Raw genomic sequence first — 26,648 nt, 5'->3', positions numbered from 1 at the left:
TGATCATTGAAATTATTCAGTGGTTGGCCGTTTATTTGGTATACATGGGCCCTCGAAGGATTTACCTGACTTAATCCGACTCCTAACATAATACCAACACTTTCACCTTGCAAGCAATAGAAACCATTCATTATTTTTTATTCCCGTGACCCAAAAATGAGGATAAACCGTATAGAACATGAATGGATTAATACTATGCAACAATGTAATATATAACAGCATATAACGGTGCTGTGTACATAATTTGGAGCTGTTCCAAATCAATATTTATCTTATAACATAACAAAAACAAAGGATTTCAATAAAAATACATTAAACTGACCAAAGACGCTGATTATTCAATGTATGCATTATTGTGTGCAAATCATTATAGATGTGCTATGACAGTAAAACTTGGCTTGGTCTGACCAACCAATCAGAGTATAGTAGAATGTTGCTGCGGATTTGAATTCCATTGGCAGATTATATAGACAATGCAGAACGTCATAGAGGCTAGAATATAAAGAGAACAATTAAAGAAAACGAAACATAATTAATAATAATTTTTTTAAAAAAAACATCCCATACAGTAGCTTACAGTGAAAGAGCAAAGCCACGAGAGACGCTACAAAATAAATGACGACAACAGATGATTGGGAATTAATTAATACAATTTCATGGTACAAATATAAGAATTTAGGTTGTAAAATTAGGCGTGTATTTCTGATAATTTTTAGGCCGGCTGACCCTGACAGCTCATCAGTTACAGTACATTTACAGTAATTTACATTTACAGTATATCTACCCCTAATACTGCTGCAATGTCTATAAACCCAATTCATAAAGCGAGATATATTTCAACCTGTGGAACGGCGTGAACATGCTCTTAATTTTCAAGTTCACACCGGAAGTGGCTTTCTCACTCACTCTAGCTTTGCCTCGCGGCGGCGCCTCGTCCCTTGGCGGAGGGATGAAGGAGCGACAGCAGCGTGGACGGAGTGGAGGACGACGAGGAGGTGGAGTCTGTCCCAGCTCGCATCTGGCCCGCTCCCCTCTGACACCACGGGCCAAACCCGCTCTGAGCCTCTCACTCACTGCCCGCCTGTTCCCCCGCACGCCTCGGCCCCGGACACCCTCGGCGCAGCACCCGCACCGCACACACACAACCAGGACACAGAATGGACACGGAAGGGAGCCAGGGCACCCTGTCCACTACGGACTCCCCTCACGACCCCTGGTAAGTTCAAAAAGAAAACTTTTTGTTGTTGTTGTTTTTGAACAAGCCTCGCATTCTGCGAGGAGGCTGAGGAGCACACACCTCCACAGTGGGAGGCTTCATGTCACATTTACTGATCATACACCGACCTCCAGTTTCATCAACAACTTTGTTTGTGCTGTGTGAGCACACAAATATTCAATTTACTAAGTCCCACTGCTTGCAAATGTGAATATTCTCTTTCTTTCCACAGCAAAATGTTCATAGGTGGACTCAGCTGGCAAACAACACAAGGTACATGATCTTCTCAAATGTCTGCGTGGATTAAGGCAACGACTCATGAACTTGTTGGAAAATGTCCATTTCTTAGTATTTCCACTTGCTAATGCTGAATTTGTTTATTTTCACTTTTTCCTTGGACTTGAATGAATGCACCTATTAACAAGTAGTATGGCAAAAAACGATTCTGCATGTTGGTTTATATACTGGTGAAAATGAGTTATTCCTAATTTAGTTATTATGCGATAAAAAAAAATATGACAGGAATCTTGCTGGTGATTTTAACTTAATCCCTTTTAATCCCTGGTTACTTTTGTTTGGTGAAAAATACAAATTGGTCTCATATTTCCTTCTCTGCAGCACTACCCCTCCACTAATGTGTCCCCTTGTTGTTGCTTTGTGTCCCAGAGGGTCTGAAGGAGTACTTCTGCAAGTACGGCGAGGTGAAGGAGTGTATGGTGATGCGAGATCCGGTTACGAAGCGCTCGAGGTGAGCTTGGCGTCTGCTCTGAAAGTTTATCTGTCGTCCGTGATTCCTCACTGCTCATAACATATCATTACGCGTCGACATAGTTTTCAATGTCATTAATACGCTTCCCTCCCCCCGCAACCCTCCCGATGTCCGCAGAGGCTTTGGATTTGTCACCTTTGTGGATCAGGCTGGCGTGGATAAAGTTCTGGCCCAAACCAGGCATGAGTTGGACTCTAAAACAGTGAGTTCTCTGTCTTTACGTTCCCTGGCTAATCTCGTTGGCCGCTGTTTGATTAGTGGGTTTTCTAATACTGTGCTATTAAAGTTCATGCATTTGATTATGTTTACTAAAGTTTCCTATGGGTCGATGTTCTCGGTGTTCATTGTGACTGACTGCCGCCGTTCCTCAGATTGGGATGCTTTGCATGATAAAGTGACAGCGGAGACACTTGGGACAATCTCTTTGCTTTCTGCCAAACATTCAGCAAAATGTCACCCGGTGTCAATTTCCATAGAAACAAGGGGAGTTGAGCTGGGTGACTTCCCCCTTTGCCATTCTTGCATTTGCTTCTCCGCAGAGGGAAACAAACTTTTCTTCTCTGTCTTGCCTTTTCTTTTCTTGTCCCGAGGGGTGGAAATGACCTCCAGAATAAAAGTTCCACAGCAGAACGGGCAAATGCAACCTGAGACCATCAAGGTGTGACGGCTGCACCAAATAAACTCCTTGTAACACTTCCAAAGTGATGGCAGGTTATTCCACCTGCACAACCCTAACTTGGGATGTTTTAATCGCGCATGAGAGTGTATGTGTGTGTCAGTGATGAATGTGGGCCAGTTTGGGAACAATGCGACTCCGTTGGTCGCCATAGGGACCATTGCTCCCACCTCTCTCTCTCTCTTCAGTGGGAGTGGTGATGGCGGCGAGTTGGTCACTATATTGAAATAAGGAGAGGGTACTTCTTGTCCCCTTAATGTGCTCCGAATCATTGCAAAAAAGAAAAAGTCATATTTACTTTAAGAAATAGTCACGTTTTTTCACTCAGAAATTCAAAGTCAATTTTGACCAGTTTATATAAAAAAATAAAATTAAAAAAAAGCTACTCAAGGAACAAACACACAACCTTCATGTGGGGAGACTCACACGCCACTCTACCACCTGAGCCATGCCACTCTTGCTGTGTGTTACTATATTGGTGGTGTCGGGCGGAATCCTTGTACCTCCAAGGAACCGGTTTTTGGTCTCATTTTGGACACACCAGCAATGCAGTATAGTGGCAAACAGCAAGAGTGGCATGGCTCAGGTGGTAGAGTGGCTGTCTCAAGTCAAGTCAAGTCAAGTATATTTATATAGCGCTTAACTCATTCACTGCCAGCCCAGTTAAAATCGATCTCTGACGTCTATGGCCGTCATTGGCAGTGAATGAGTTGATCGCACAAGAGTCTCAAAAGGCTTCACATGCGCACAGTTGACAAATATCAACGACATACTGTGACTGAAGGTCAGGGGTTCGTTCCTCAATGCTTGAGTAACTTTTTATTTTTATTTAAATAAACTGGTCCAAAAAAATCTCCTTGTAAAATGTGAGTTTTTTAAACTTTATTTTTTATTTTTTTACAGTGAATAAATTAGAGAGAAAATTTTGCGGCAGAAACTTCAAGAAGGGCTAGAGAAATGTGTTTAAAATGAATGAAAGTGCCTTTTTTTTTTTATTGGTTATCCCTTGGGCTCTATAGTGTCACTTGCAGGGACAAGGGCTGTGCCACCATGGTTGGACGCCACTAAATCGCCATGGGGTTGGTTTCCATAGTGACCCCCCCTGCTTCCCCACAGTTGAAGAATGGCTCTGTCACAAAAGAAAAAGAGGCCGATAACAATGCACATCATTTACAATTATTTCTTGGCGTCCGCAAGACAGTATAAACAGGCACAGTCAAGGAGAGTGAAGGTCATTAAGTCCTGCTGTCTCACCATAAGCACATTGAGGAAGATTTTATTATATATTTTTTTGCAGTGTTAATGTTGCTTAACCTCCGTCAGACACAGCAGTGGATGGTGGTAGTTGGAGCCGTTTAACCTTTTGAAGTTAGAGAACTCTAGGCCAGCCAAAGGGGTTGGAGGAGGACTTTTTTCGGAGGCCGCTCATCCTACCTCCGCCCCCTCCGTCAGACAGACAGGTTATCCTGTTAGCGAGGGGAGAGAAAAGGTTCTCCAGTGGTAACACAAAGAATGTGCCATGCTGTGACCGACTGAATCGCTCGGGCGCTGCTGGAATGAGCGGACCTTTGCACAGCAGAGAAGCCGCCGAGCAAATACACAATTTATTGCTACTCTTGGTGTTGAGGCACAGATAGTGGCAAGTGTAATGCGGAGATCGTGTAACCGCTACCCTTTGAGTTGGCCCTCGGCTTCCTGCCATCTCTAAAACGGGTTAGCCCGATGCTAACTGCACATTTGTTGAACAAAGTTTCCAGTCACATCGCTCTGTTTGAGGTCTCGTTAACAATTTCAGCGCCATGGCAGAATCGCGACGGGGGGGAGCGACCCCTGTCTGCGATTAGCGTGGCTCTCCTAACTAATAGGATTGTCGTCAACAGGCTTGTGCTGGTCCTCGAGAGATTTTGAGAGCTGCCCAATCAGCATGCTGCGTGGAGTGTGTTCCTATGTCAGGCCAAACTATTGCATACGTTTGCCAGGATGTACAGTGGATAGGAAAGTCCCTTTTGAAATGCCAGGTTTTTGAAAAAAAAATGAGACCAAGATAAATAAATAAATACAAATGTTTACCACCAATAATGTGACGTAAAAATAAGTACAATTGGGGCGGGTAAATAAAAAAAAATGGGGGGAAGGAACAATAACAACTGAGATAAAATGGTTGGAGAGCAGAACTGGGCATGTGGCTGTGTTCAGAATTAACCAATCACATTCAAACTCATGTTAAATTGGAGTCAGCACACGCCTGCCACCATTTAAAGTGCCTCCAATTAACCCTAAATAAAATTCAGATGTTTTAGTAGGCTGAACCCCCCACCGCCTCCCCGTCCCCCCCCCCAGCGTGCCAAGGACATTTGCGTAATTCTGGGCTGCTCAATCCGATAACGTCATCCATTTCTTTTAATTGGCTTTCGTTTTAGAGGGACTGATATTTATTTATTTATTTATTTAATATGTATTTATGTATTATATTTTATTTGAATTTACAATTCTTCTAATTATTTATTATATTATTATTTTAATTACTAGCTAATTATTTATTTTTTATTAATTAATTAACAATGAGTTATTATTAAAAATGATCTGTTATCAACTATTTATTTATTTTAATATAATAATTATTATAATTATATATACTGTATATACATATATATATATATATATTTTTTTTTACAATTATTTTCATACAATTACCATACATTTGTATATCACACAACCTGGCATTTCAGTTGTAGTGTGTGTGTGTGTCGTCCTTTTGATGTGTATTTGAGATGGCAAAAGGGGATTGCTCTGATTTCCTAAACCTCTCGCAACGACGTCCGGCTTCACCTCTCCTACCTTGCAGTAAGGTCACATCTCCGCACGTGTGAGGCTTCAAGCTGCATGCTTGCACTATTTGGGATGAAAAATGTGCTACTTTTTTTCTTTCTTTTTTTTTTAAATGTTGCGTTCATCTCTCAACACTTTCCCCCACCACACACATCACTTCCATTAATACAGTCATTGTTTAATGTCCACTATTTCCTTCCCGCTCATGTGCTGTGTGCTGCCCTGTTTGATTTTGTTTGTTTGTGTGTGTCTGTTTGTTTTTGAATGTGCACAGGAGTGTTGGCCATCAGGAGGGTTGGTGACCGGAGGTGACTATCAGAGTAGTCTAGCCACTATAGAAACTAAACAGTAGACTCTGCATCTGGTCCTCCAGTCTTAGCCTTTAGTCTTCTCACTCTTTAGAAGAGAAACAAAAAACCTGTGGCAATCTCGAGTCGTATTCAAGTAGAAACACGCTGTCGTCCTCATTCTGGTAAACGCATGTGATTTACCATAGAGGCTCTAGCTCTCTACTGTACTGTAGTTTAACTTTACCCTCTCACGGTCGCAAACTAATCTTAGCGCTGTGCCGCCTCACCATCTGTTAGTGTAACGGCGGTACAGTGTGGAGTAGTCTAGTTGATCTCTACCTTTTATTAGATCAGTATAGACGTACGTAAATGCAACCTGTCTATATTGACGTTCTCATGGCATGGTGTGATGCTCTCTCTAACATTTGGGGGGGGGATAATAAACAATAAATGGACCCAGAAGATGCTCACGAGCCATGCGTAGTTTTCGTCACAAGCTGAAGGAGGCAAAAACAAACTAACACAAACAAACAAAATGTGGTGGATCTACTGTCGCTGTGGTGTGATTGACAGCTCCCTCTCCTCTATCCTGTCTTCCTCGACCTGGCCACCTCTCGCGCTTGCTCTCTCTCTCTTGACACACTTCCCCCGATTGCTCTCAGGCTCTCCTCACGGAGGTGAGGCGGGTTTGTGATTGTGCTACCCGTGTGAGATTCCAGGAGCTCACATGTCACATGGTGGTGACGAGAGAGGCAGGGGTTCGCTGGACATTCCCAGGCTTTCCACCTGAGCGCCGCAACACACGCGCACGCACACACGTGCACACACACGCATAGGGATAAAAAAGCACAATCAAGGTTTGTCTATGGCATTCAAAAGTTTCTGCATTATTTGTGGCTTTTTGTAATGATTTTCTCATAACTTACTTTGGTGGGCATCCCAAACTTAAATTTAAAATTTGTTTGGATTTAAATTTCTTAAACTTTAAAATGTACCCTGTGCTTATTTCAACTTGATTTGGTTTGATATCAGGCAGTTCATCAAAAACAGGCAACAAATTGTTTGATTAGATAAGAGCAGTGGTGTCCAAACTACCGCCTGGGGGCCATTTGCGGCCTGCCATCCATTTTTCAGTGGACCAATAAATAAATAAATGAATAAAAATTGACATTGCTCACGAGGCAATACATTTATGTATGTTAGAGATTTTCTAAATATGCAAAGATGCAAATAAAGTATTTACGGCTAAAATAGTGCCATTTCTCTTCAAAACAATGTAGTGACTAAAGATCTTATTAATGAAGATATCACATGAGTGATCCTGAGGTCACTCTTTTAAAATTTGGCAGCTTACTATAGGATGCAAATGTTTTGGTTCTGAATGTGATTCGGCTGCTCTTACTATTACTACTACTACTATTTGCCTTATCAACACATTAATGTTGAATAAAAGTAGCCCTTGCTTTCTTCCATTTTTCTGCATGTAGCCATTAAAAAAGAAGAAGATTATTATTGTTATTGTTGTGTTTCTCACTGTTGGATGCCAATCAGTGCCGAACTCGAACAAGACCGAACGATAGAAAGGAAAATTATTTTTCTTCCAAATTTTTTCCACAGACGACCCGTGTTTTCAAAACGACGTCATATAAATTGTATGGTGTTTTCTTCCTATATTACCTACCTGTGTTTTACCAGCAGACTGTTTGCAATAAAGTACTGGTTATTCAAGAACTACTTGTTATAGCATGATAAGCAGAATCGATAATGGTATCAATTCAATCTGATCAATTTCCATCGCCAAAGGTTATCTTTATTAAAAAGGCTGGAAACAGAAAAAGGACATCCCTGCATGGCTTTGGTCACTGATTAACAAAACAGGTATTGCATTGAAATGTTAATTTATAAGATTATCAAAATGATAATGGTGCATGTGTGTGCACCCGGCAGGCCAGCAACACCCCTTTACGACACGTCACTTTTTTTTAACAGACCTCTCTGTCTCTGTATTATCTTTTATAGATTGATCCTAAAGTCGCATTTCCCCGGAGGGCTCAGCCTAAGGTGAGTTAAATGCAATATCAAATTCATGGAGCTATCAGGCACTTATTTTGGGTTATAGCTTGCACGTCATGTGAACCGTTATGTGATTGTTCATTAATCAAGTCTCACAACTTTGGTGATCTATTTTTAGTAATAGCACCTAAAAGTGCACTACGCCTCATCGTAACGATTTTGTGGCGTGCCGAGTTGGCGTCTGACTAAGTTAAGAATAACTTAGAGACATTTATTTCTCTCTCTTTTAAAAAAAATAAATAAAGTACATAGTACTTTATGAAAATCTGCACCATTGGAGGAATGTGAAAATTAATAAATAAATATTTTTTTAGATTAAATCATTAATGAGCTAAATAAAATGCTGAATTAATGGTATTGAGAGAAGCACTACTTCTTATGCAGACTGTGTGACTTAATACTATCAGGAGCTTGTAATGAAGCTCCGTGGTGAGAACATGCTGTCCGGTGTCATAGCTGTAAATCTGGCTCATCTCTTTTCCCACTAAGCACCAACAGAAATGCATCCAGGCAACCAACTTCTGGTCAGATGTTTTTAAAAGCCATAACAATCTCTATGGAACCTTCTTTTCTTTCTTTTTTTTATCAGTCTAACAAAAAGAAAATAGATTATTTGGTGACATGCTGCTTGTCCTGCTGCCGTGTGACCAATCCTGTTCGAAAAGCCCCAAATAATTACAGGTGTTAAGTGCAGGCTGTACCCAAGCAGGCCTTTGTGTCTGCTACACACAAAGTGGCTTCCAAATTAAATCAGCTCACATACAAAACTGATGTAACGGATGAGTATGTGAGATGTTTGTTTTTTTCTTCCAGTGAGTGTGTTAAGGCTGAAATGTACTCATATACTTGTACCAAAAAGCTAAATAAATTTTTTTTTAGGATGGTTTTGGATATGTAATTGTTGTTCAAAAATGTTTATAGGTAATTAACATTTTTAATCGTAATTAATTGCATGACTTCAATAGTTAACACACAATTAATCTCAAATGTTATATCTGGTCTAAATTTACAATAAAAAAAGTTCCCTAAGTTTTCATACTGTTGTTAACATAAAAGTAGAAAAATTGATAAACTAATAGAAATATGGCTGCAACTTTTAGTCATTGATACAATAATTTCATAATTCATTAAAATTAAAAAGATGTACTGTACTCGTAAAAACGAGTGTGATATTGATTTGTGTCGAGGTCATTTTTCTGCCACCAGATGGCATAATCGAAGATGTTGGTGACAGCTCGGTGCATTTTTCTTTTCATAGCAAGAGCTATCTCATCTTTAACATGAAATAAATTCTGCACATTTTTTAAATGATCAAATACGACTTAACTCCAATCTCCACAAATATATGCGTTATTATTAAATGTATTACTGTAAAATTTTCATGTGGACGTGTGGAATTCTTCCAGTACAGGCTTTCCAAGCATTAATCGTGCGTTGAGAAAATTTTAAATTACTTTAAATTACAACACCAGGACGTGTTACAATAAGAAAGCTTTTCCTTTTCCCAAAATGTATTTTCCAATTAGAATTGACCTTGACATTATCAAATGCAATAACAGAACAGAAGTTAGTGAAAAGAGATTTTAGCGAATTCTTGTTATCATTTCTTAACAGTTAGTGACTCGCACCAAGAAGATCTTTGTGGGAGGCCTGTCGGTGAACACCACCATCGAAGATGTCAAGCAATACTTCGACCAGTTTGGGAAGGTGAGTGATTGCTGGAATTGCTCTCGCAGCCTTGGTCGATATGCCGAGGTGAACAAAGTCATCGTAATGCAAATCACCTTTTCCGCCACAATGGCCAGTTATCGCAAATGAATTCACCAGAGAAAACCGACGAGTGCTTGGAAGCGAAGGAGTTACTGTGAAGTGGAAGGTGAGAACGCTGGCGGGGGGGAAAAAAAGCGCGCTTGTTGGAGAGGCTCGCCGGGGAAAACTAAAAAGGCTGAGAGGCTCCTCAGGGCCCGCGGGAGCAGCAGGCGAAGTTGGGGGATCCTGCAAGAGTGCAGAGGGGAGGAGGTGGGGGGGTGAAAAAGTTTTGTGGCCAGTGTATGGTGATGGTGGGGAAGGAGGAGGGATTATCAGAATCTGAATTAATCTGATGTAACAGCTGCTCCTGCCCACAACCCCCTCCTGACCCGTTACCGTGGTGACCTGGCTTGCCCATTGTCCCTAAGTAATTCTGTGGGTAAGGGGGTTTTGTTCTGAAGGAGGAGGGACGAGGTGCAGTTCGGGGGTGTTTGCATGCGTGTGTGTGTTTGGTGGGGGTCAACTTGAGTTGAGAAATAATTTATATAAAGTTGATTCATTTGACATTTTGCTAAATGTTTGACCAGAGGCTACTTTTTTACAAGTGTTGGTGACTTTTCATATCTTTCCACACAAAAGTGGTGTTTTTTCAGAAGCGGAGTGCGCAGAATAGATGATGGGCCCGCAAAGAGAGGGAGGGCTCGATTGAGAGGTTTGTGGAGGCGTAAAAGAGGGAAGTGGGGCAAAGATGGGGTGTGGGGGAGATTTACAAAAGCTCACGACAAAGACAGGCTAATATTTTATGAATTTAGGTTCCCGCCATACAGGCGCTTTCACGGGAATTTGAACAAACTTTTCACCAACAGGTGGACACAAATCTTCCAAACTTTTTCAAAGTCAAACCTGTGAAAACTGTCTGCTATCCATCATATCTCCAACAGGGTGTCACATTATTTTCGGTGCCAAAGGTACGGCCTCCTGGTTCCCTTAGCTCCCATCTCAATCATAGCGGCGAGATGAATTTCGCCGAGAGAGATATCGAGGGATGGCCGGTGAAATGTGGGCTCCAGCCATCCATGGAAGTTCCTGATTAGACTGCCTCACTGGACCTTTTGTGTCCCGTCATGGCGAGGACAAAGGAGTGCGGAGAGGGATGGGCAGGGGATAACAGGGAAGATGAGAGGTGGGAAAAAAGGAGAAGAGGGAATATTGTCCGGCGGCACACCATTAAAGTGCTCACAGTTTGAAATATTGAGCAATGATGTGCAAGTTAACACACTTTGCGGCATTAAAACAAGAGACTCCGGGATGCTTTTCCCGCTTGTTACTGCGGAGTTTCTGGCCTCTCTTTTGTTTACTGTGAGATCACAACTCTTTGACAAAGTGTGTCGTGGATGTCTTGACACAGATGTGAGGCACCTCGTTTGGCCTCAAACTTGTTTGAGTCGATGAAACAGGCAGAGCATGCTCTATGTCGGGTGCTCAAGTTCGGTCCTCGAGAGCTCCTATCCAGCCTGTTTTCCATGTTTCTCTTCTCCAACACACATGGTTAACTCATTGACTGCCATTGACGGCTATAGACGTAAAAAATTAATTTGAACAATTTCTATTAGTTTAAATTTTTTCCACTTTTGTTAACAAGAGTATGAAAGCATTTAGAACAGATATAAAATCGTGAGTTAACTAGTGAAGTCATGCGATTAATTACAATGACAAATTTTAATCGCTTGATGGCCCTAATTTTTAATAATCTTTTCTTTTTTAAATCTTTTTTTTTAACTTATTCACTGCCATTGACGGCTATAGACGTCAAAAATTCATTTGAACTATTCCTATTAGTTTTACACTTTTCCCACTTTTGTTAATAAGAGTATGAAAACCTATAAAAAAATATTGTACATTTAGAACAGATATAAAATTTGTGATTAATCATGAGTTAATTATTGAAGTCATGTGATAAATTACAATGAAAAATTGTATTCACCTGACGCAATTTAAAAAAAAAAAGGTATAAAAAATTTGGGCCGTTAGGCGATTAAAATTTTAATTGTAATTAATCGCATGACTTCACTAGTTAACTCACGATTAATCGCAAATTTTATATCTGTTCTAAATGTACAGTAAAAAAATTGTAGGTTTTCACATTCTTGTTAACAAAATTGGGAAAAAAATGTTTAACTAATAGAAATAGTTCAAATCAATTTTTGATGCCTATAGCCGTTAATGGCAGTGAAAGAGTTAAATAAAAAAAATTTTTTTTTTAGGTGATTTAGATTTAATTTTTTAATCGTAATTAATTGCATGACACGATAAAAAAAAAAAAAAGATTATTAAAAATTAGGGGCGTCAGGTGATTTTTGTTAAAAAATTGTAATTAATCGCATAACTTCACTAGTTGACTCACGATTAATAACAAATTTTAATCTGTTCTAAATGTGCAATAAAAAAATTCTAGGTTTTCATACTTTTGTTAACAAAAGTGGGGAACAATTTTTAAACTAATAGAAATAGTTCAAATGAATAGGCGTCAATGGCAGTGAATGAGTTAATGATCAGAATCGTTATCAGGCTTCTGCAAAACTTGCCGATTAGTTGATCATTAGATTCAGCTGTGCTGCAGGAGGGAAACATGGAAAAGGGGCTGGAATAGGGGCTCTCGAGGACCCAACTTGAGCACCCCTGCTCCACGTGATAGGCCAACATTTAGGTGGAGGGATGCCATGATTTGAGGTCCGCTTTCATATTAACTCTCCTCACTCACCTTTGACCTTTCTGCAGGCAAATTGCCATTGGGGCTCCACGCACACTCACACACTCTCTCTCTCCCGCCCGCTCTTTGTTGGCATACACATACAGTACGCGTCAGTATGGATCATACCCACTGCAGCATCCAGTGCACTTATTATAGATCAAGAGCACACTCTTGATTCATTTACCAAATGTTTATTCATGCGCAGACTTAAAGGGGAAGTCAACTGAAGAATTTTCTGTACAATAATATGTTCTATGCAGCCACACAAGTCTAAACATATTATTCTGGTTAGTATAGCGTTTGTGGAATATAAATCAAGCAGCAACGTCCATCTGTTTTTATCCATCTCAGGGGCGGCCATTTTGCCACTTGCTGTTGACTGAACATGACATAGTTGGTCAGGTAATGGCCAATCGCAGCTCAGCTTGCAAACATCACATAACCAAACTCAGAAAATAGGTGTGCCGTGATTGGTTGTTACCTGGGCCGCAAAATGGCCGCCCCTTCAGATGGATAAAAACGTGTGGAGTTTGGTGCTTAATTCATATTCAACAAACACATGAATTAGACTAGTGGGGTGCATAGAAGATATCACTGTGCAGAAATTTTCTTTTTAGGTTGAAGTAAATCGCAAGGTGTGTAGGGCAAAAAAAAAAAACGGGTTTAGTGTGTGCGTATTAATATTGTGCTATATTTAAAATATATATCTTCTTTTTTTTTTTGAATAAGTAGGTCAGCGTTTTGTGTGCATCATTTCCTAAGCGTTCAAATATGGTCCTGAGGTGTGCCGGTGGCCCTGATCTTTAGTTCACTTAGAACGTTCTGCGCTGCCAAACCAGAAAGGTGTAGGGTCGATCCTGGCTCAACTTATTTAAAAAAAAGAAGAAGCTGGTCACGGGAACAACATTTTTTCTTATTTACTTATGCGTCAAGTAAGAATTTTGAAGTCTTAGACAGTTACGTTTTGGGTTTTATTTTCTACCCATATATATATATATAAGGAGGCATACGTTAAAATTGTTACAATGTGGGTCATCTTTTGGTGTTTTTGCCTGTTGTATGTTGTACATCGCTGTTTTTCGAAAATTCTGAATAAAAAGATCTATACACAAAAAAATGTATAGCAATTTTGAGTAAACTAAGTATCTTGAGGCCAAGCTGAGTGTCCGCTTTAAAAAAAAGAAGAAGGTTATTCTAGATTAGAGTGAACGCAAACAGGTAGCAAAGGTGCAGGTCGACCTTGACATCAGAAACTCTGGTTGTGTATGAATAGAATAGACACCTGTACTTGTACTTGTCTATGCTGTACAAAGAGAGGCCGGACTGGTGGGAGAGGTCAAAAAGAGAAGAGGAGAAGGAATTATGGCTGAGTGTGCCAACAAACAAAACCTCCAGGCCTCTTTGTTCTCCCTCTCCCTTTGTCCTTTCTTTCTCCTCCCTTTCCACTTTGACCCAATCTTTTTTTTTTCCTTCCTGCGACTCTCTTACAGCTCTGTGTACTCTCTTCCACCTGTTCCTCTCCCTATCAACCCCCCTTTCCCCCTTCTCTCATCGAGGCTCCACCTGCCTCCAAAATTCACCTTTGGTTTCTCTCTTTGTGTCCCGCTTTGTCTCACCGGCACTCTCCCACTACTGCATTCATGAAGCATATTTGATGTCGGCTTTGGGCCCTTTCATGAGCACTTTTTTTGCACAGTTGCTATGGGAATGTCAAACTTTGGAGGGTAGAAAGGGGGCAGATTATGTGCTCTGTGAGGAGGATTGTGAGCAGGCGCTTTAGCAGTGACTTCCAGCTTTTGCATGCCACCCATTATGTGTGTTGGGCACATACCCAGCAAGGCCTTCCATATTTTCCGCTTTTTGCTTCTTCTTTCATAACCTGCCGCTTGCCTCCATTCCCCCCTCCTCCTCCTCCTCCTCCTCCTCCTCCTCCTCCTCCTCCTCCTCCTCCTCTTTCTCTTTGCGTCTGTCCATCTGTTGCAGAGCCTCCCTGCAGAACTTGAGAAGGGCTGAGGTCAGGCAATATGCCGTGTGGCAGGGGAGCGAGAGCGTCATGTAAAACTGACCGTCTTGTTTGTCCCCTCCAGGTCGACGATGCCATGCTCATGTTCGACAAGACCACCAACAGACACAGAGGTGAGACGGGCTGACCTCCTCACTCTGTTCACTCCCCACAACTCCTACCTTTCCTTTTAACCTCTTCCTCAAGTTACTACTCTTCCTCCAGTCCTTCCTGGATAGCTATTGATCCCACCCCCTCCTACCCTGCAGAGCTCCTTCCTGTGGGCTGAGCTAGAGGAGACAAACGGGGCTAGTCTAATTAGCCAGTCCGTTAATCAGGATCAGGATAAAGCCTCCTTAAGCACCTCCTCCCCACCCTGGGATTGATCGATTATGACAGCCTACCTACCAGCTTTGCCCTGGCCTTCTGGCCAGGAAGGGAGGGAGGGGTGGATGAGTGTCTGTGTGCGCGTGCGCGCGCATATGCGCGTGCGTGTGACTGAGGGGGGTTAAGCAGCTATTACAACTGATTACTCTGGACTATTAGCTGTAGCAGTGTGCATAAAGGCATACTGTCTGAGCTCTATTATTGTGTGAAATGTTCCCCCTCATGCATTTGCCTCCTCCTCCTCAGGGTTCGGCTTTGTGACGTTCGAGAACGAGGATGTGGTGGAGAAAGTCTGCGAGATCCATTTCCATGAGATTAACAACAAAATGGTGAGACTTCATTTTGGACGCCATTTTTAAATTTAGTCTCAGTTTTAGTCCAGTTTCATCATAGTTAGTCAACCTCACCCCGTTTTTATTTAGTCCATTTTTAGTCAACTATAAAGCTAGCATTTTAGTCCAAGAAAACATAATTTTTAGTGCTGTTAAAGCGTTAACTGATTAATTAATCAACCAAAAATTATCTCATTAATCATGAATTAACGCAGATTAATCGCACTATTAATTTTCACCATAGATGATCCTTTAGCGTGACAGTGGATAGCTACATTTAAAGTAGCGCAGGTTGTGTTTGAGCAATAAACATAATTACATGCATTAAAGTAAAGCATTTAATAAATGTTTGCGTATCACATTTAGAATATTTATTCATGTCAAAATATTGAGGTCATTTTTTCCCCATTTTTAATTATGCAATTAATTAACTGATTAGAAAGAGAGGAGGATGAGCGAGTGCAGTGGATCAAAAAATGGTGAAGACATCCTCATAACATTGAATGTCAAAACAATTAACACATAACCTGGTGCTCTTCAAATTTGGCGGGAAAAATGTTGATAAAAAAAGCTTTTTTTTGTTAAGCGATTAATCGTGATTCATCCAAATTCTAAGATGTGATTAATCTGATTAAAAATTGTAATCGTTTGACAGCGCTTTATTTATCTAGTTTTAGTCAGTATATCAACAAGTGGCTACTATGGCTCCATGCTATGAGCTAGTAAGTTAGCGATCAGTTAGCGGACGGATTATTAACATACCGGTAATAGTTGGAATGTTATAGGCGTTGGATTAATGTTACATTATAACTATAATTTACCTTCTTTTTTTCTTTTTTTTTACCTTTCAGCATGAATCCACCTCATCTGTCTGTCCCATGTGTTTGTGCATGTTGCACTCGCTAGCTGCAGATTTGAAAGGTCGTGTCACACGACAGTGTCACAGTGACAGATTAGCAGAGAGATCATTTACGTCTCGTTTTTTTTCATGAACTGAAATGTCCATATATTTTAGCCCAGTTTTTATGCAGTGCAGTACATTTTCATCTCGTCTTCATTAGTCGACGGAAATGCATACTTATTTAGTCCCACCTATTGTTTATGAATGAGGGTTTTACTCCAGTCTCGTCTAGTTTTAGTCCGGTGAAAAAAGTGTGTTGACGAAATTATTTTTGTTTAGTTTTCGTTGACAAAATTAACACTAATTTGGACTTGCAATTTAGTGTCAACAAGTTGCCTAACTGTGTTTTCCCTGGAAACAGGTGGAGTGCAAGAAAGCTCAACCCAAGGAGGTGATGTCCCCCACTGGCTCGGCCAGGGGGCGCTCTCGGGTGATGCCTTATGGAATGGACGCCTTCATGCTGGGGATTGGTATGCTGGGTAGGTTCCTATTGATCAGAACAGGAAGGATCTCGTAGCTGTTCTCTCATCTGTGCTGCTTAAAAGCTATTCCTGCACTCGTGACCTTAGCTGCTTTGAAGGTCACGTGAGACATTGTGAAAAGGAGGCTGGGTTCCTTAACTACTTCTTCTGCTTCACCACCATGCAGCTTAGATCATCTTGATGTGAACTTCAGAAGTCACCCAGTGAGGTGGCAAGGGTGCCAAGATAGACTGCTTTATAGGAAGAGTTTCGGCTTCATTTAGTGATTCCTGGATGCCTTTTTATAGCGGAAAAATTATACAGTTCAATTCAATGTCATTTATATAACACCAAATCAATATGAATTTATAGTAATGGCCATTCATTCATTTTAACATTTTCATTATTTCAAATGAATGCCAAGTCAGGATCAGGACATCATCTGACCTAAATATGCCCCACATTTGAAATGCTTAGAAAGTCCCTTGAGTGACACACATTTACTGTAAATCTTTTATAAAACATGCATGAATGTCTAAAAGTAGTTAAATAGCCTTTTAGCATTTCTGCCTCCTCACACTACCTACCTAGAACATAAAGTCTTGGGACATAGTCAAAGTATTCAAAATGACTGATCTCAGAGTTTACATGGGCTGTCTTGTTCGTTTTTTTAGCTAGACATACTAATGCTACCACCTACTGTTCATTTAGATAACTGCAGTTTATTTACTGATTTGCTTTCAAATCAGTTAGCTTAGCTGTATGACTATCCTGTGAAGAAACAAGTGACAGGTATAGAATATCACATGTACCAGGATTAACAAGACAACAATATCCATCTTTCGTCACCTTCCAATTTCCATCAAAGGTTGTGGAGTATCAACAAAGGAAAAAATCCCTTATAGATACAAATAATGTGTAATATATTCTCCAGAATGCCGTTTAAAATTTGAATGAAATGGTTCTCCTTTTTTTCTTTCTTTCTTTCTTTGAGAGCTCAGTATTTATCCGGTAATTTTACAGATTTGACACATCATTGCTCTCTTTTTTTTTTAATATATATTTTTTTGTATGTGCGTGAGTATATGCATGTGCGTGTGTATGTTTGTGCATGTGAGCGTGTACTCATTAGTTCACCTAAAACCTATTAAAAATCCCATACCGTTCACCTAAACCGAATACTTCAGAATCCAGCTAGTCGTGAGGTTGTCAGGAGACCCGAGGAAGGATCAAAGAAAGGAAAGTGAAATCCAGCACCGACCAGACATTACCTACTACCCACCGGGTTACCAACCAGAGTCTTTCACCAACCCCAGAAACATCTAAATTCCAACAAATTAGGGAGAAATGGTTCTCCTAAGGCGGCATGGTGACCTTGGCACATGATCCGCCTTACAGTTCACAAGCTGGGAGTTTCCGCCTTTTTGTGTAAAGGTCATGTGGGCTTGTGTGGGTTTTTGTTGACTTAATTGTCCTTAAGTGTGAATGTTATTGTTATTGGTTGTTTGTCTGTATGTGCCTTTGTGATTGGCTGGTAAGTGCACCCACCTCTGGAACAAAGTCAGCTGAGATGCTGCCACTCTGATCATCTTTGTTTTATTTATTTATTTATTTATTTATTTATTTATTTATTTATTTATTTATTTATTTATTTATTATTATTATCGTTCTTTCTTTTTACCACTAGCCCATCTATTTTTTTTATATTTTATTTTGCAGTGCCTTGCTCATATTTCTGATCGTGTACCGCAGAGTTATAATCTCATACTGTGAATGTTATTGCATGTCAATTCCATCCCCGATGTTTTCTCCACAGGTTATCCGAGCTTCCAGACTGCCACCTACACCAGTCGAAGCTACGCAGGCATCACCCCCGGATATACCTACCAGTTCCCTGGTAAACATAACACCCACTCACATCATGATGCGTGATGGTAATTTGATTTTCACAACCGTTCAGTGGGAAGCAGGACTGAAATAGAAAAGAGTGATTCGGCACACATTCGGGTTCACTTGGTGAGGGTTCATTTGAAAGAAAAGCAAGATAACTCCTATTCAACCCTCAGAAGGCATTTGACAAAATGTGCTTGATTGATTGTAGTAAAAGAAAATCAATTAATTAACTAATTCAATGCCATTGACGGTTATAGACGTCAAATATTCATTTAAACTATTTTTATTAGTTTAAAATATTTTTGCACTTTTTTTAACAAGAGTATAAAAACCTATAATTTTTTATTATTCATTTAGAACAGATATAAAATGTGTGATTAATTGTGAGTTAACTCATGAAGTCATGCAATTAATTATGATTTAATCACCTGACGCTCCTAATTTTTACTCATCTTTTCTTATTTTTTTTAAATCGCGTCAGGTGATTATTTTTTTAAGTAATTAACTATTATATAATTATAATTTTTTCTAGGTTTTCATACTCTTGTTAACAAAAGTGGAAACAAATTTAAACTAATAGAAATAGTTCAAATTAATTTTTTACGTCAATAGCCGTCAATGGCAGTGAATGAGTTAATCGACGATTTAAAAATATATATATATTATCGTTAATCTCTCTTTAAATGTTGTGTTTTTTTCTATGCCAGTGTCATATATAAGCATGCTGATGCTGCCTGTAGGATTTGTTAGCGTTCCGATTCCCTTAGCTGACGTTGCACATTCTTTAGGCAGCAAATTAGTTGAGCTTGCATTATGAATAGTGCTAATTTTTTCAAGAGTTTTTTTTTTTTACTATAGTGTGTAGTGTGTAAGCAATACACTGTCACATATCGCTGTCGTATAGCCGAATCCTATTATGTCACAATTTTGTAAATCTAATATTTTGTTTCTAATCTATTCTATTGGTCAGTCCGCATGCACGGGTGTTACTTATTTACAAATTATTGACCAATCTAAAGTGTTGAAAATGTTTTGCTCTCTTTGACGATGCAATCTTGATGGTTGAACAACTACGCCAATGTTGGCGTCTCCTGAAAAGAAAAAAACATGCCTTTACAGAAACAAGTTACACCGAGGGTGTGAATTGCTGCTTGTAAATATCAGGGAGTGGATTCGCATCTGCTTCGCTTGCTTGTGAACGTGTGTGTTAGAATTATGTGACAAAGTGTTCAGACATGTGCAGTGTTCCCTCGCTATATGGCGATCTATTGTGCACACCCCTGCTCCCTTTTTTTGTAAGCAATCGTTTTTACAGTTTACAGCCTAGTTTAGAACCCACCTACTGTAATGCCCTTACATGTAGGAAAGGAGAGTGACGGTTGCTGATGCACTAGTCCGTTTTTTTTATTGAGTGCTGTGAGTACAGTAAAATACGTAAACACGACGACAACACTCGGGGAGAAACTGCTGTCAGCCACAGCTCACACCTATACACTCACACGCACATTTGCTGTCGTCACATGCCACCCTATCAGGGCTGGCCCCGCCTCTTAAAGGCACACAGACATTACAAATCGTTCACATTTTTGCTTCATTTTTTTTTTTGCATGTGCAAATACATGGACAATGTGTTATAATGCTTTAATACTGTAAGTTTAAATGTGTTTACATTTGGGTAAAACTAAGAAAAGTTTTTGACATGGCCTGTCTACTGTCTGTTATGGATTTTCACCTATTCCGGGTGTGTCTGGAACATATCCCTTGAGATGAAAGGCGGTACAGTGTATTGTCTAGCCCTTTTTTTTCCCACACACATCAATCATCAGTCCGTATTAGTGAATTGTACGATATGTACAGTTCTGCTTTTAAGCTTATATACCATGGCATCATTTTTAAAATATTGTTTTTTTAATGTTTTTTTAATATGACTTGATGACTCAATGGACAATGTCTCATTATTTTATTTTTTCGTTGTTTGCTTTTTATTTAATGATCGGCCTTATAGTTTAACTCATTCACTGCCATTGACGGCTATAGACGTCAAAAATTAATTTGAACTATTCCTATTAGTTTAACATTTTTTCCCCACTTTTGTTAAGAGTATGAAAACCCAGAAGCAAAATTTGTTTACTGTACATTTAGAACCGATATAAAATTTGTGATTAATCATGAGTTAAGTCAAATTTCATATCTGTTCTAAATGTACCAAAAATGCTAAACTAATAGAAATAGTTCAAATGAATTTTTGACATCTATAGCCGTCAACGGCAGTGAATGAGTTGATTTGAATCCTCTTTTAACAAATTTTATGAGCACAACTGCACTTATTGAATATGTACTTTTGAACCATCCACTAAATCCTGCTTCTCCTTCCTCAAGTCCTGCATGCTGTAGTTTGACTTCTCCGCACTTCCCACCCCTCGCCACCGGGGTGTATTCCAGCCCATGTGTTGTCCTTTGCGTGCCTCTCCAAGGTGGAGTCTAGGACTCAAAATCACTCTGATGTTTCTGTTTTAGAGTTCCACTTAGAGAGGACTCCCCTTCTGACTTCACCCCACCCCCCTGAACTCACAGGTCAGTTAATCCCTCCTTCAGACTTTACAAGCAGCACGTAGCCAGTTTGGTACACACCCCACTAGCGCACACACATGCACGCACGCACGCACGCACCCACACACACACATGCACTTTTATCTTTTACACTGTCATGTTTTAATATTTATTTTACATTTTGAATGTGGACCTTCTCTGTCTTTAGCCATTCCCCTCACAGCGTATGGACCAATGGCGGCAGCAGCAGCGGCAGCAGTAGTCAGAGGTAAGAGTCTCGAAAATGTTTGCCATTTTGGCCGTAATTACTTCATATCATTGTAAAGTATTCACTTTGCCTTTATGTGTGGCGAGGTTTTATTTGTTAGTTTGTTTTAAACGAAAACACTATCTCCAGAAGCATTTGGTTAGGTTCCTTTCTTATTTTGCCGGCACCGCCAGAATGGATTTGAACTCAATTAAGATGTGAAGTTCGGACTTTTATTTTTATATATTTCCTTTCACAAGCATCGGTCATTTATAATTTAGGAATTAGAGCAATTTGTGCACATTACCTCAAATTTCATGGGCTCAAAAATAGGAGATAAAATAATAAAGATTTTAATTTAGCATGGTCCTTAGTGCTTCAGTGCCAAATTTGTCCATAATTTGAGCAATAGACTTAATTTGTTTTTTAATTCTTTTTACATGACACTATAAGGGTAGAGACCATTGATCGAACATTGATCATTTATGCATTTATACATTCACACTGAAATTAAGATGAATAATAGAGGGTGGGAATCTTTGAATGTCTCACAATTCGATTCGATTCCGGTTTTTGGGCCTGCGATTCGATTCGGAATCGATTTTCGATTAAGAACGATTTTTGATTCAAAATGATTTTGATTCAAAATGATTTTTGCTTCAATCTATAGATGTGCAAGGAATTGTAATGATCGACTCCAGTCTGACTCGCTAATGCTAATTAGCGCGCTACTCGCGGCACTTTTATCACTCAAAAGAACGGCTCCACGCTGCAAAAAAACAACTTTTATTGGAATAACTTGATTGTGACTTTTTCCTTCTACTCTCTAATGTGGCTACAACTTAACAGTGTATTAGACCGCGTGGAACCCCTAAGTGGCCAAATCGGGTACAACATGAACAGCGCTCCAAATAAAGACACACACACACAAAGGCAAGACAGTATAAAATAATTTAAATAAAATCGATTTTGGGACATTTAAAATCAATTCTGAATCGTACTAAATGAGAATCACGATTCTTATGAGAATCGATTTTTGGGTACACCCCTAATGAATAAGATGCCTCTTTAATTCAACACCTGCATCAATTGTTACCAAAGGATCCACTTAACAAGAAACCTTGTTCCAGCAGTTTGAGCAATTATGAGGGATAATCTTCCATCAATACATTCAGAAAACTCCCATAACATTATACAAACCCCAATTCCAATGAATTTGGAATATTTTAACATTAAATAATAACTTAATTCAATGCTTTGCAAATCCTTCCCAACCTACCTGTATATATAGTTGAATACACTAAAAACACAATATATTTCCTGTTCAACCCCCCCCCCCCCCCCAAAAAAAAAGTATACACAAATTTTGTATTTGATGCCTGCAACACATTCCAAAAACAGCTGGAACGGGGTCATGTTTACCGCCGGGTTACGTCATCTTTCCGCTTAACAACACTCAATAAGCATTTGGCAACTAAAACTAATACTAATTGTTGAAGCTTTGTAGGTGGAATTCTTTCTCATTATTGCTTGATGTACTTCAGTTACTCAACAGTCAAGGGTCTCCGTTGTCATATTTTGTACTAAATAATGTGCCACACATTTTCAATGGGAGACTTGTCTGGACTGCTGGCAAGCCACATTCTTATGATACAGACGTTATTTGGATGGCAGCAACCTGCACGTTCCTTTCAGCATGAAGTGTGCCTTCACAGATTTGCAAGTTATCACAAATGCTGGCTTTTTTTTAACTTTGCGCTGATAACACACGACACGCACAACGTCCATGATTTGATTTTTAACATTCCCTCCCTGAAAATAGTAATGTGCACACAAAAAAACAAAAAAAAAACATTTTAGTCTGATTCTCCTTTAAAAAAGTCATTTGCAACTTGACTCTGTTGTTGTTACAATACCTTCAGGTTCTACCCCATCTCGCACAGCTGGATTTTTGGGAACCAGCAGCCCGGGCCCGATGGCGGACCTTTATGGAACAGCCGCTCAGGAGTCGGCAGTCAGCAGTTACCTCAGTGCTGCAAGTCCCGCCCCGAGCACTGGATTCAGCCATGGCCTTGGGGTGAGATACCACCGACATCACAAACCGTCCGTCAAGTTTGGACAAGTGAATGAGCAGTGAAGAGATTGGATGGATGGATGGATGGATAGATGGATTGATGGATGGATTTATTGATTGATGGATGGATGGATTTATTGATTGATGGATGGATGGATGGATGGATTGACTTATTGATTGATGGATGGATTGATGATAGATGGATGGATTTATTGATGGATGGATTTATTGATTGATGGATGGAAGGATGGATTTATTGATTTATTGATTGATTGATGGAGGGATGGAAGGATGGATTTATTTATTGATTGATGGATGGATGAATGGATTGATTGATGGATGGATTTATTTATTGATTGATGGATTGATTGATGGATGGATGGATATATGGATGGATGAATGGATGGATTTATTGATTTTTTGATTGATTGATGAATGGATGGATTGATTGATTGATTGATCGATTTATCGATGGATGGATGGATTTAAAAAAGAGAATTAAACATTTTATATTCAAACACGATGGTCAACTAAACCATATATTTTAATTTAATCTAATGAAAGCCTGGTAGCGTAATGCCAACATATAATGTGAAAAGCCATTGATGGGCAAACGTAAATTAGGTTATGGTAATTTAAACCTTCAAACAACTCATACTTTGACACAACACAGAAAAACAAAATGTCCTTCGTAGCCAAATGCTGCAGCTTTGAAAGAAGTGAACGTGAACCCTTCATGCTTCCTCCCACAGGGCCCCTTGATCGCCACGGCCTTCACTAACGGCTACCACTGAGAATGTGAGTTGATGTATGTACACGTAACGAGGCCTGGTGATTGCATGTGACCTCTGACCAATGCGGCCTGTTTGCATTTCAGTAAAGAGTTGTTTGACGGACGGAGAGCTGGAGAGAGCTGAAGGTGCTTTGGAGCTGATCTGGCCCGAGCTCTGTCCACTTGTCGTGGCGGGGGTAGCTGAACCCCCATCTCTCACACTCACACGCACACACATCACAGCAACCCAGCCAACTACTGGCACCTCAGCAAAATCAACCTTCTTTGAAATGTTTCAAAAACACACAGATGCTGTATTTTAGTGTTACTTTTTTTTTGGGACGATGTTTTATGTTGCCGTTTTGAGCGATGGCTGCAATTTGTCTTACCAGGTTATTTGACCTCTGAACCTGAATCTCCAAGTGAAGGTTACGAACTGCACTGCAAAAAAAAAAACTGTCCGAAGTTCATAATGAATATTAACAACTAATTTGTGATCAATTCTATTTGTTGAAAATGTGTCACAACGTGTATATCTTGGTAGGTTTTAACAAAATCTTGTTATACATGAAGCAAGTAAGCAGGTCATTGGTCGCAGTTACACAGTTGACCGACTTGAGCTGCACTATGTTGTAAAATAGTGTAAATATGACTTTTGTTGGGGGCTTCAAGGGCGGGGGCAGCTACTTTTAGGATCTGGGAGGCTTTGGAGAAGCGCTAAGTTTGCTTCTTCTCGTCAATCTTTACATGTTGGCAACTTTGACGGTTTTATAGTTTTGTGAACATCTCACTCCACACACGTCTGTCATTGTTAGACCAGCCATACATTTGTTTAGGCATTTCTCTTTCTGTCACTCGAGTCTTATTTCATTGAAAAGCTGCTGTGAGATCAGCGGAGGGAGCTTGTGTCTTTATTTTCTTGGAATTTTTGGGGAGGAGTGGGGACGCATGCACGTTAAAATGCTCCTTACGCGGGAGAAGAAAAAACATGCTGTTTTCTTACTTGGTCATGTTGTTGTTGAACTGTGATTTTTAAGATGTGAATATTGTTTGCGAAAAAAGATGAAGGAGTATTCTGTTGAGCAGCCGTGCACGCACACACAGACACAAACATGCTGATTTGCCGCTTCTCTCTGCTGGTTGTGTGTTACAGGAGATTCCCGAAACGTTGAGCTAAGATACAATATGCACCATATGCTGTTTTTGGTTGCGGGAAATACCTCTGTTGCAAATGTGAAATTTTAATTAACTCATTCACTGCCATTGACGGCTTTAGACGTCAAAAATGTATTTTAACTATTTCTATTAGTTAAAAAAAAAAAAATCCACTTTTGTTAACAAGAGTATGAAAACCTAGAATTTTTTTAATTGTACATTTGGAACAGATATAAAATTACAATTAAAAAATGTAATCCCATGACGCCCCTAATTTTTAATAATCTTTTTTTATTGTAATTAATTGCATGACTTCAATAGTAAAAATATGTTAAATTAATAGAAATAGTTCAAATGAATTTTTGTTATACATAGCCGTCAATGGCAGTGAATGACATTGAATGAGTTAATACTACATCAACAGATTTGTCAAAGTTTTTTTTTTTTTAAAGGTGGCTGTTCCTAGTCACCTTTACATCCCTCACGCGTATCCACTGGAGGTCACAGCTAAAGCAATGTGACGGCTGTTTTTAGACCAAAACAATTATGAACAAAGTGAATAGGATGTTGCACTGGCTGGTCAATATTTAAAGGGCAGAAGAACAAAGCACTCCACATTTAATAGATGATTGTCATATTTTCATATACACTCACTCAAACTGCTGCAAGCTACTTTTGATGCTGTCTTTGATGAAAAAAAAATGTCAATACTGTAACCTTTTCAGAATTTCACTTTCCTGTCATGTTATTTCTTTGGAGAAAATAAAAACCTTTTTAAAATTTCCTAATAAATTATTTTAAAACATTCCACTTATTGGCTATTTTTGCACATCAACTTTTTTCTTAATGTTTAGAAATTTTTATTTTGTAGACAATATTTGAAGATGACATTTTTAAAATATTAAATCTGTCTTTGTACAGCATTGGGTGCTATTCTAAAATATTCCCAATACATTTGGTGAGAATCCAAACATCCACATTTAAGAAAAATACAGAACTTTATTTTTTTCTGCATTATCTAGATTCATTAAGCACAGGGAAATACTTTTCGGAAGACAAATTGTTGTTTATCCTATTTAACATTTTACCTCTGTCAAATCAGGTTGTGCTTCCACAGGATGTTAATTTTAGTAAATGTTCACCCAGTTCCAGATTTTGCCCAACAAAACTTTCAATTTCTCTTGTAATTTTAATTACAAACTGTAATGTTTGTCGACTTCGAATATTAGCAGTTCTGCTGTGACTACAAGAGTCTCCGTGTTTCTGAGCTTGTTTTCATGTACAGTCTGCTTCTCCCCAACCTGTGCCCCTTTCACTGCCTCCTTGCTTGTGATTTCTCTTTCACATTAGTATTGCTCCATTGGCTCGCCTCCCCAGCCTCCATCTTCCCGTGTCTTCCTCCATGTCTCAGGGGATGCTTCAGCTCCTGAAGGCCTCTCAGTCAGGATGTCTGCATGGCGCAACCTGCAGGTGGAGGCGGTAGTTGCAAGATCATTCACAGACACTGTGTGCAGGAATTT

The 26,648-nt window shown here is 39.5% G+C and overlaps 1 protein-coding gene across 4 annotated transcripts; it reads left to right on the top strand.

The window, feature by feature from the left end:
- The first annotated feature begins 928 nt into the window (after positions 1–928).
- msi1b (musashi RNA binding protein 1b) lies at positions 929–25,938 on the top strand. 4 transcript variants are annotated; one of them, XM_086075920.1, is made up of 15 exons: positions 930–1,216; positions 1,449–1,489; positions 1,883–1,964; positions 2,103–2,187; positions 7,800–7,841; positions 9,468–9,560; positions 14,442–14,490; positions 14,990–15,072; positions 16,338–16,455; positions 18,254–18,334; positions 20,848–20,904; positions 21,089–21,148; positions 23,071–23,204; positions 23,954–23,999; positions 24,079–25,938. In XM_086075920.1, the coding sequence occupies exons 1-14, from the start codon at positions 1,158–1,160 to the stop codon at positions 23,993–23,995; spliced, it is 1,026 nt and encodes a 341-aa protein (XP_085932046.1). In that variant the 5' UTR covers positions 930–1,157; the 3' UTR covers positions 23,996–23,999; positions 24,079–25,938. The 4 variants fall into 4 exon arrangements, with proteins under 4 accessions (XP_085932048.1, XP_085932046.1, XP_085932047.1 ...); XM_086075919.1 differs by having other exon boundaries at positions 931–1,216; positions 23,050–23,204; XM_086075922.1 differs by lacking the exon at positions 20,848–20,904 and having other exon boundaries at positions 929–1,216.
- The last annotated feature ends 710 nt before the right edge of the window (positions 25,939–26,648 follow it).

The sequence above is a fragment of the Leptonotus elevatus genome, chromosome 5, assembly GCF_054856555.1.
Source record: "Leptonotus elevatus isolate MCC_2025b chromosome 5, RoL_Lele_1.0, whole genome shotgun sequence".
NCBI classification, from domain to species: domain Eukaryota; kingdom Metazoa; phylum Chordata; class Actinopteri; order Syngnathiformes; family Syngnathidae; genus Leptonotus; species Leptonotus elevatus.
This window is presented reverse-complemented; position numbering and strand designations above follow the sequence as displayed.

What these genes read in the sequence shown, in the direction of transcription:
- msi1b (XM_086075919.1), top strand. Translation starts at nt 1,158, where the DNA reads ATGGACACGGAAGGGAGCCAGGGCACCCTGTCCACTACGGACTCCCCT. An exon ending in CCGGTTACGAAGCGCTCGAG is followed by an intron (nt 1,965 to 2,102) that starts GTGAGCTTGGCG and finishes CGATGTCCGCAG; the next exon opens with AGGCTTTGGATTTGTCACCT. An exon ending in ATATACCTACCAGTTCCCTG is followed by an intron (nt 18,335 to 20,847) that starts GTAAACATAACA and finishes TTTCTGTTTTAG; the next exon opens with AGTTCCACTTAGAGAGGACT.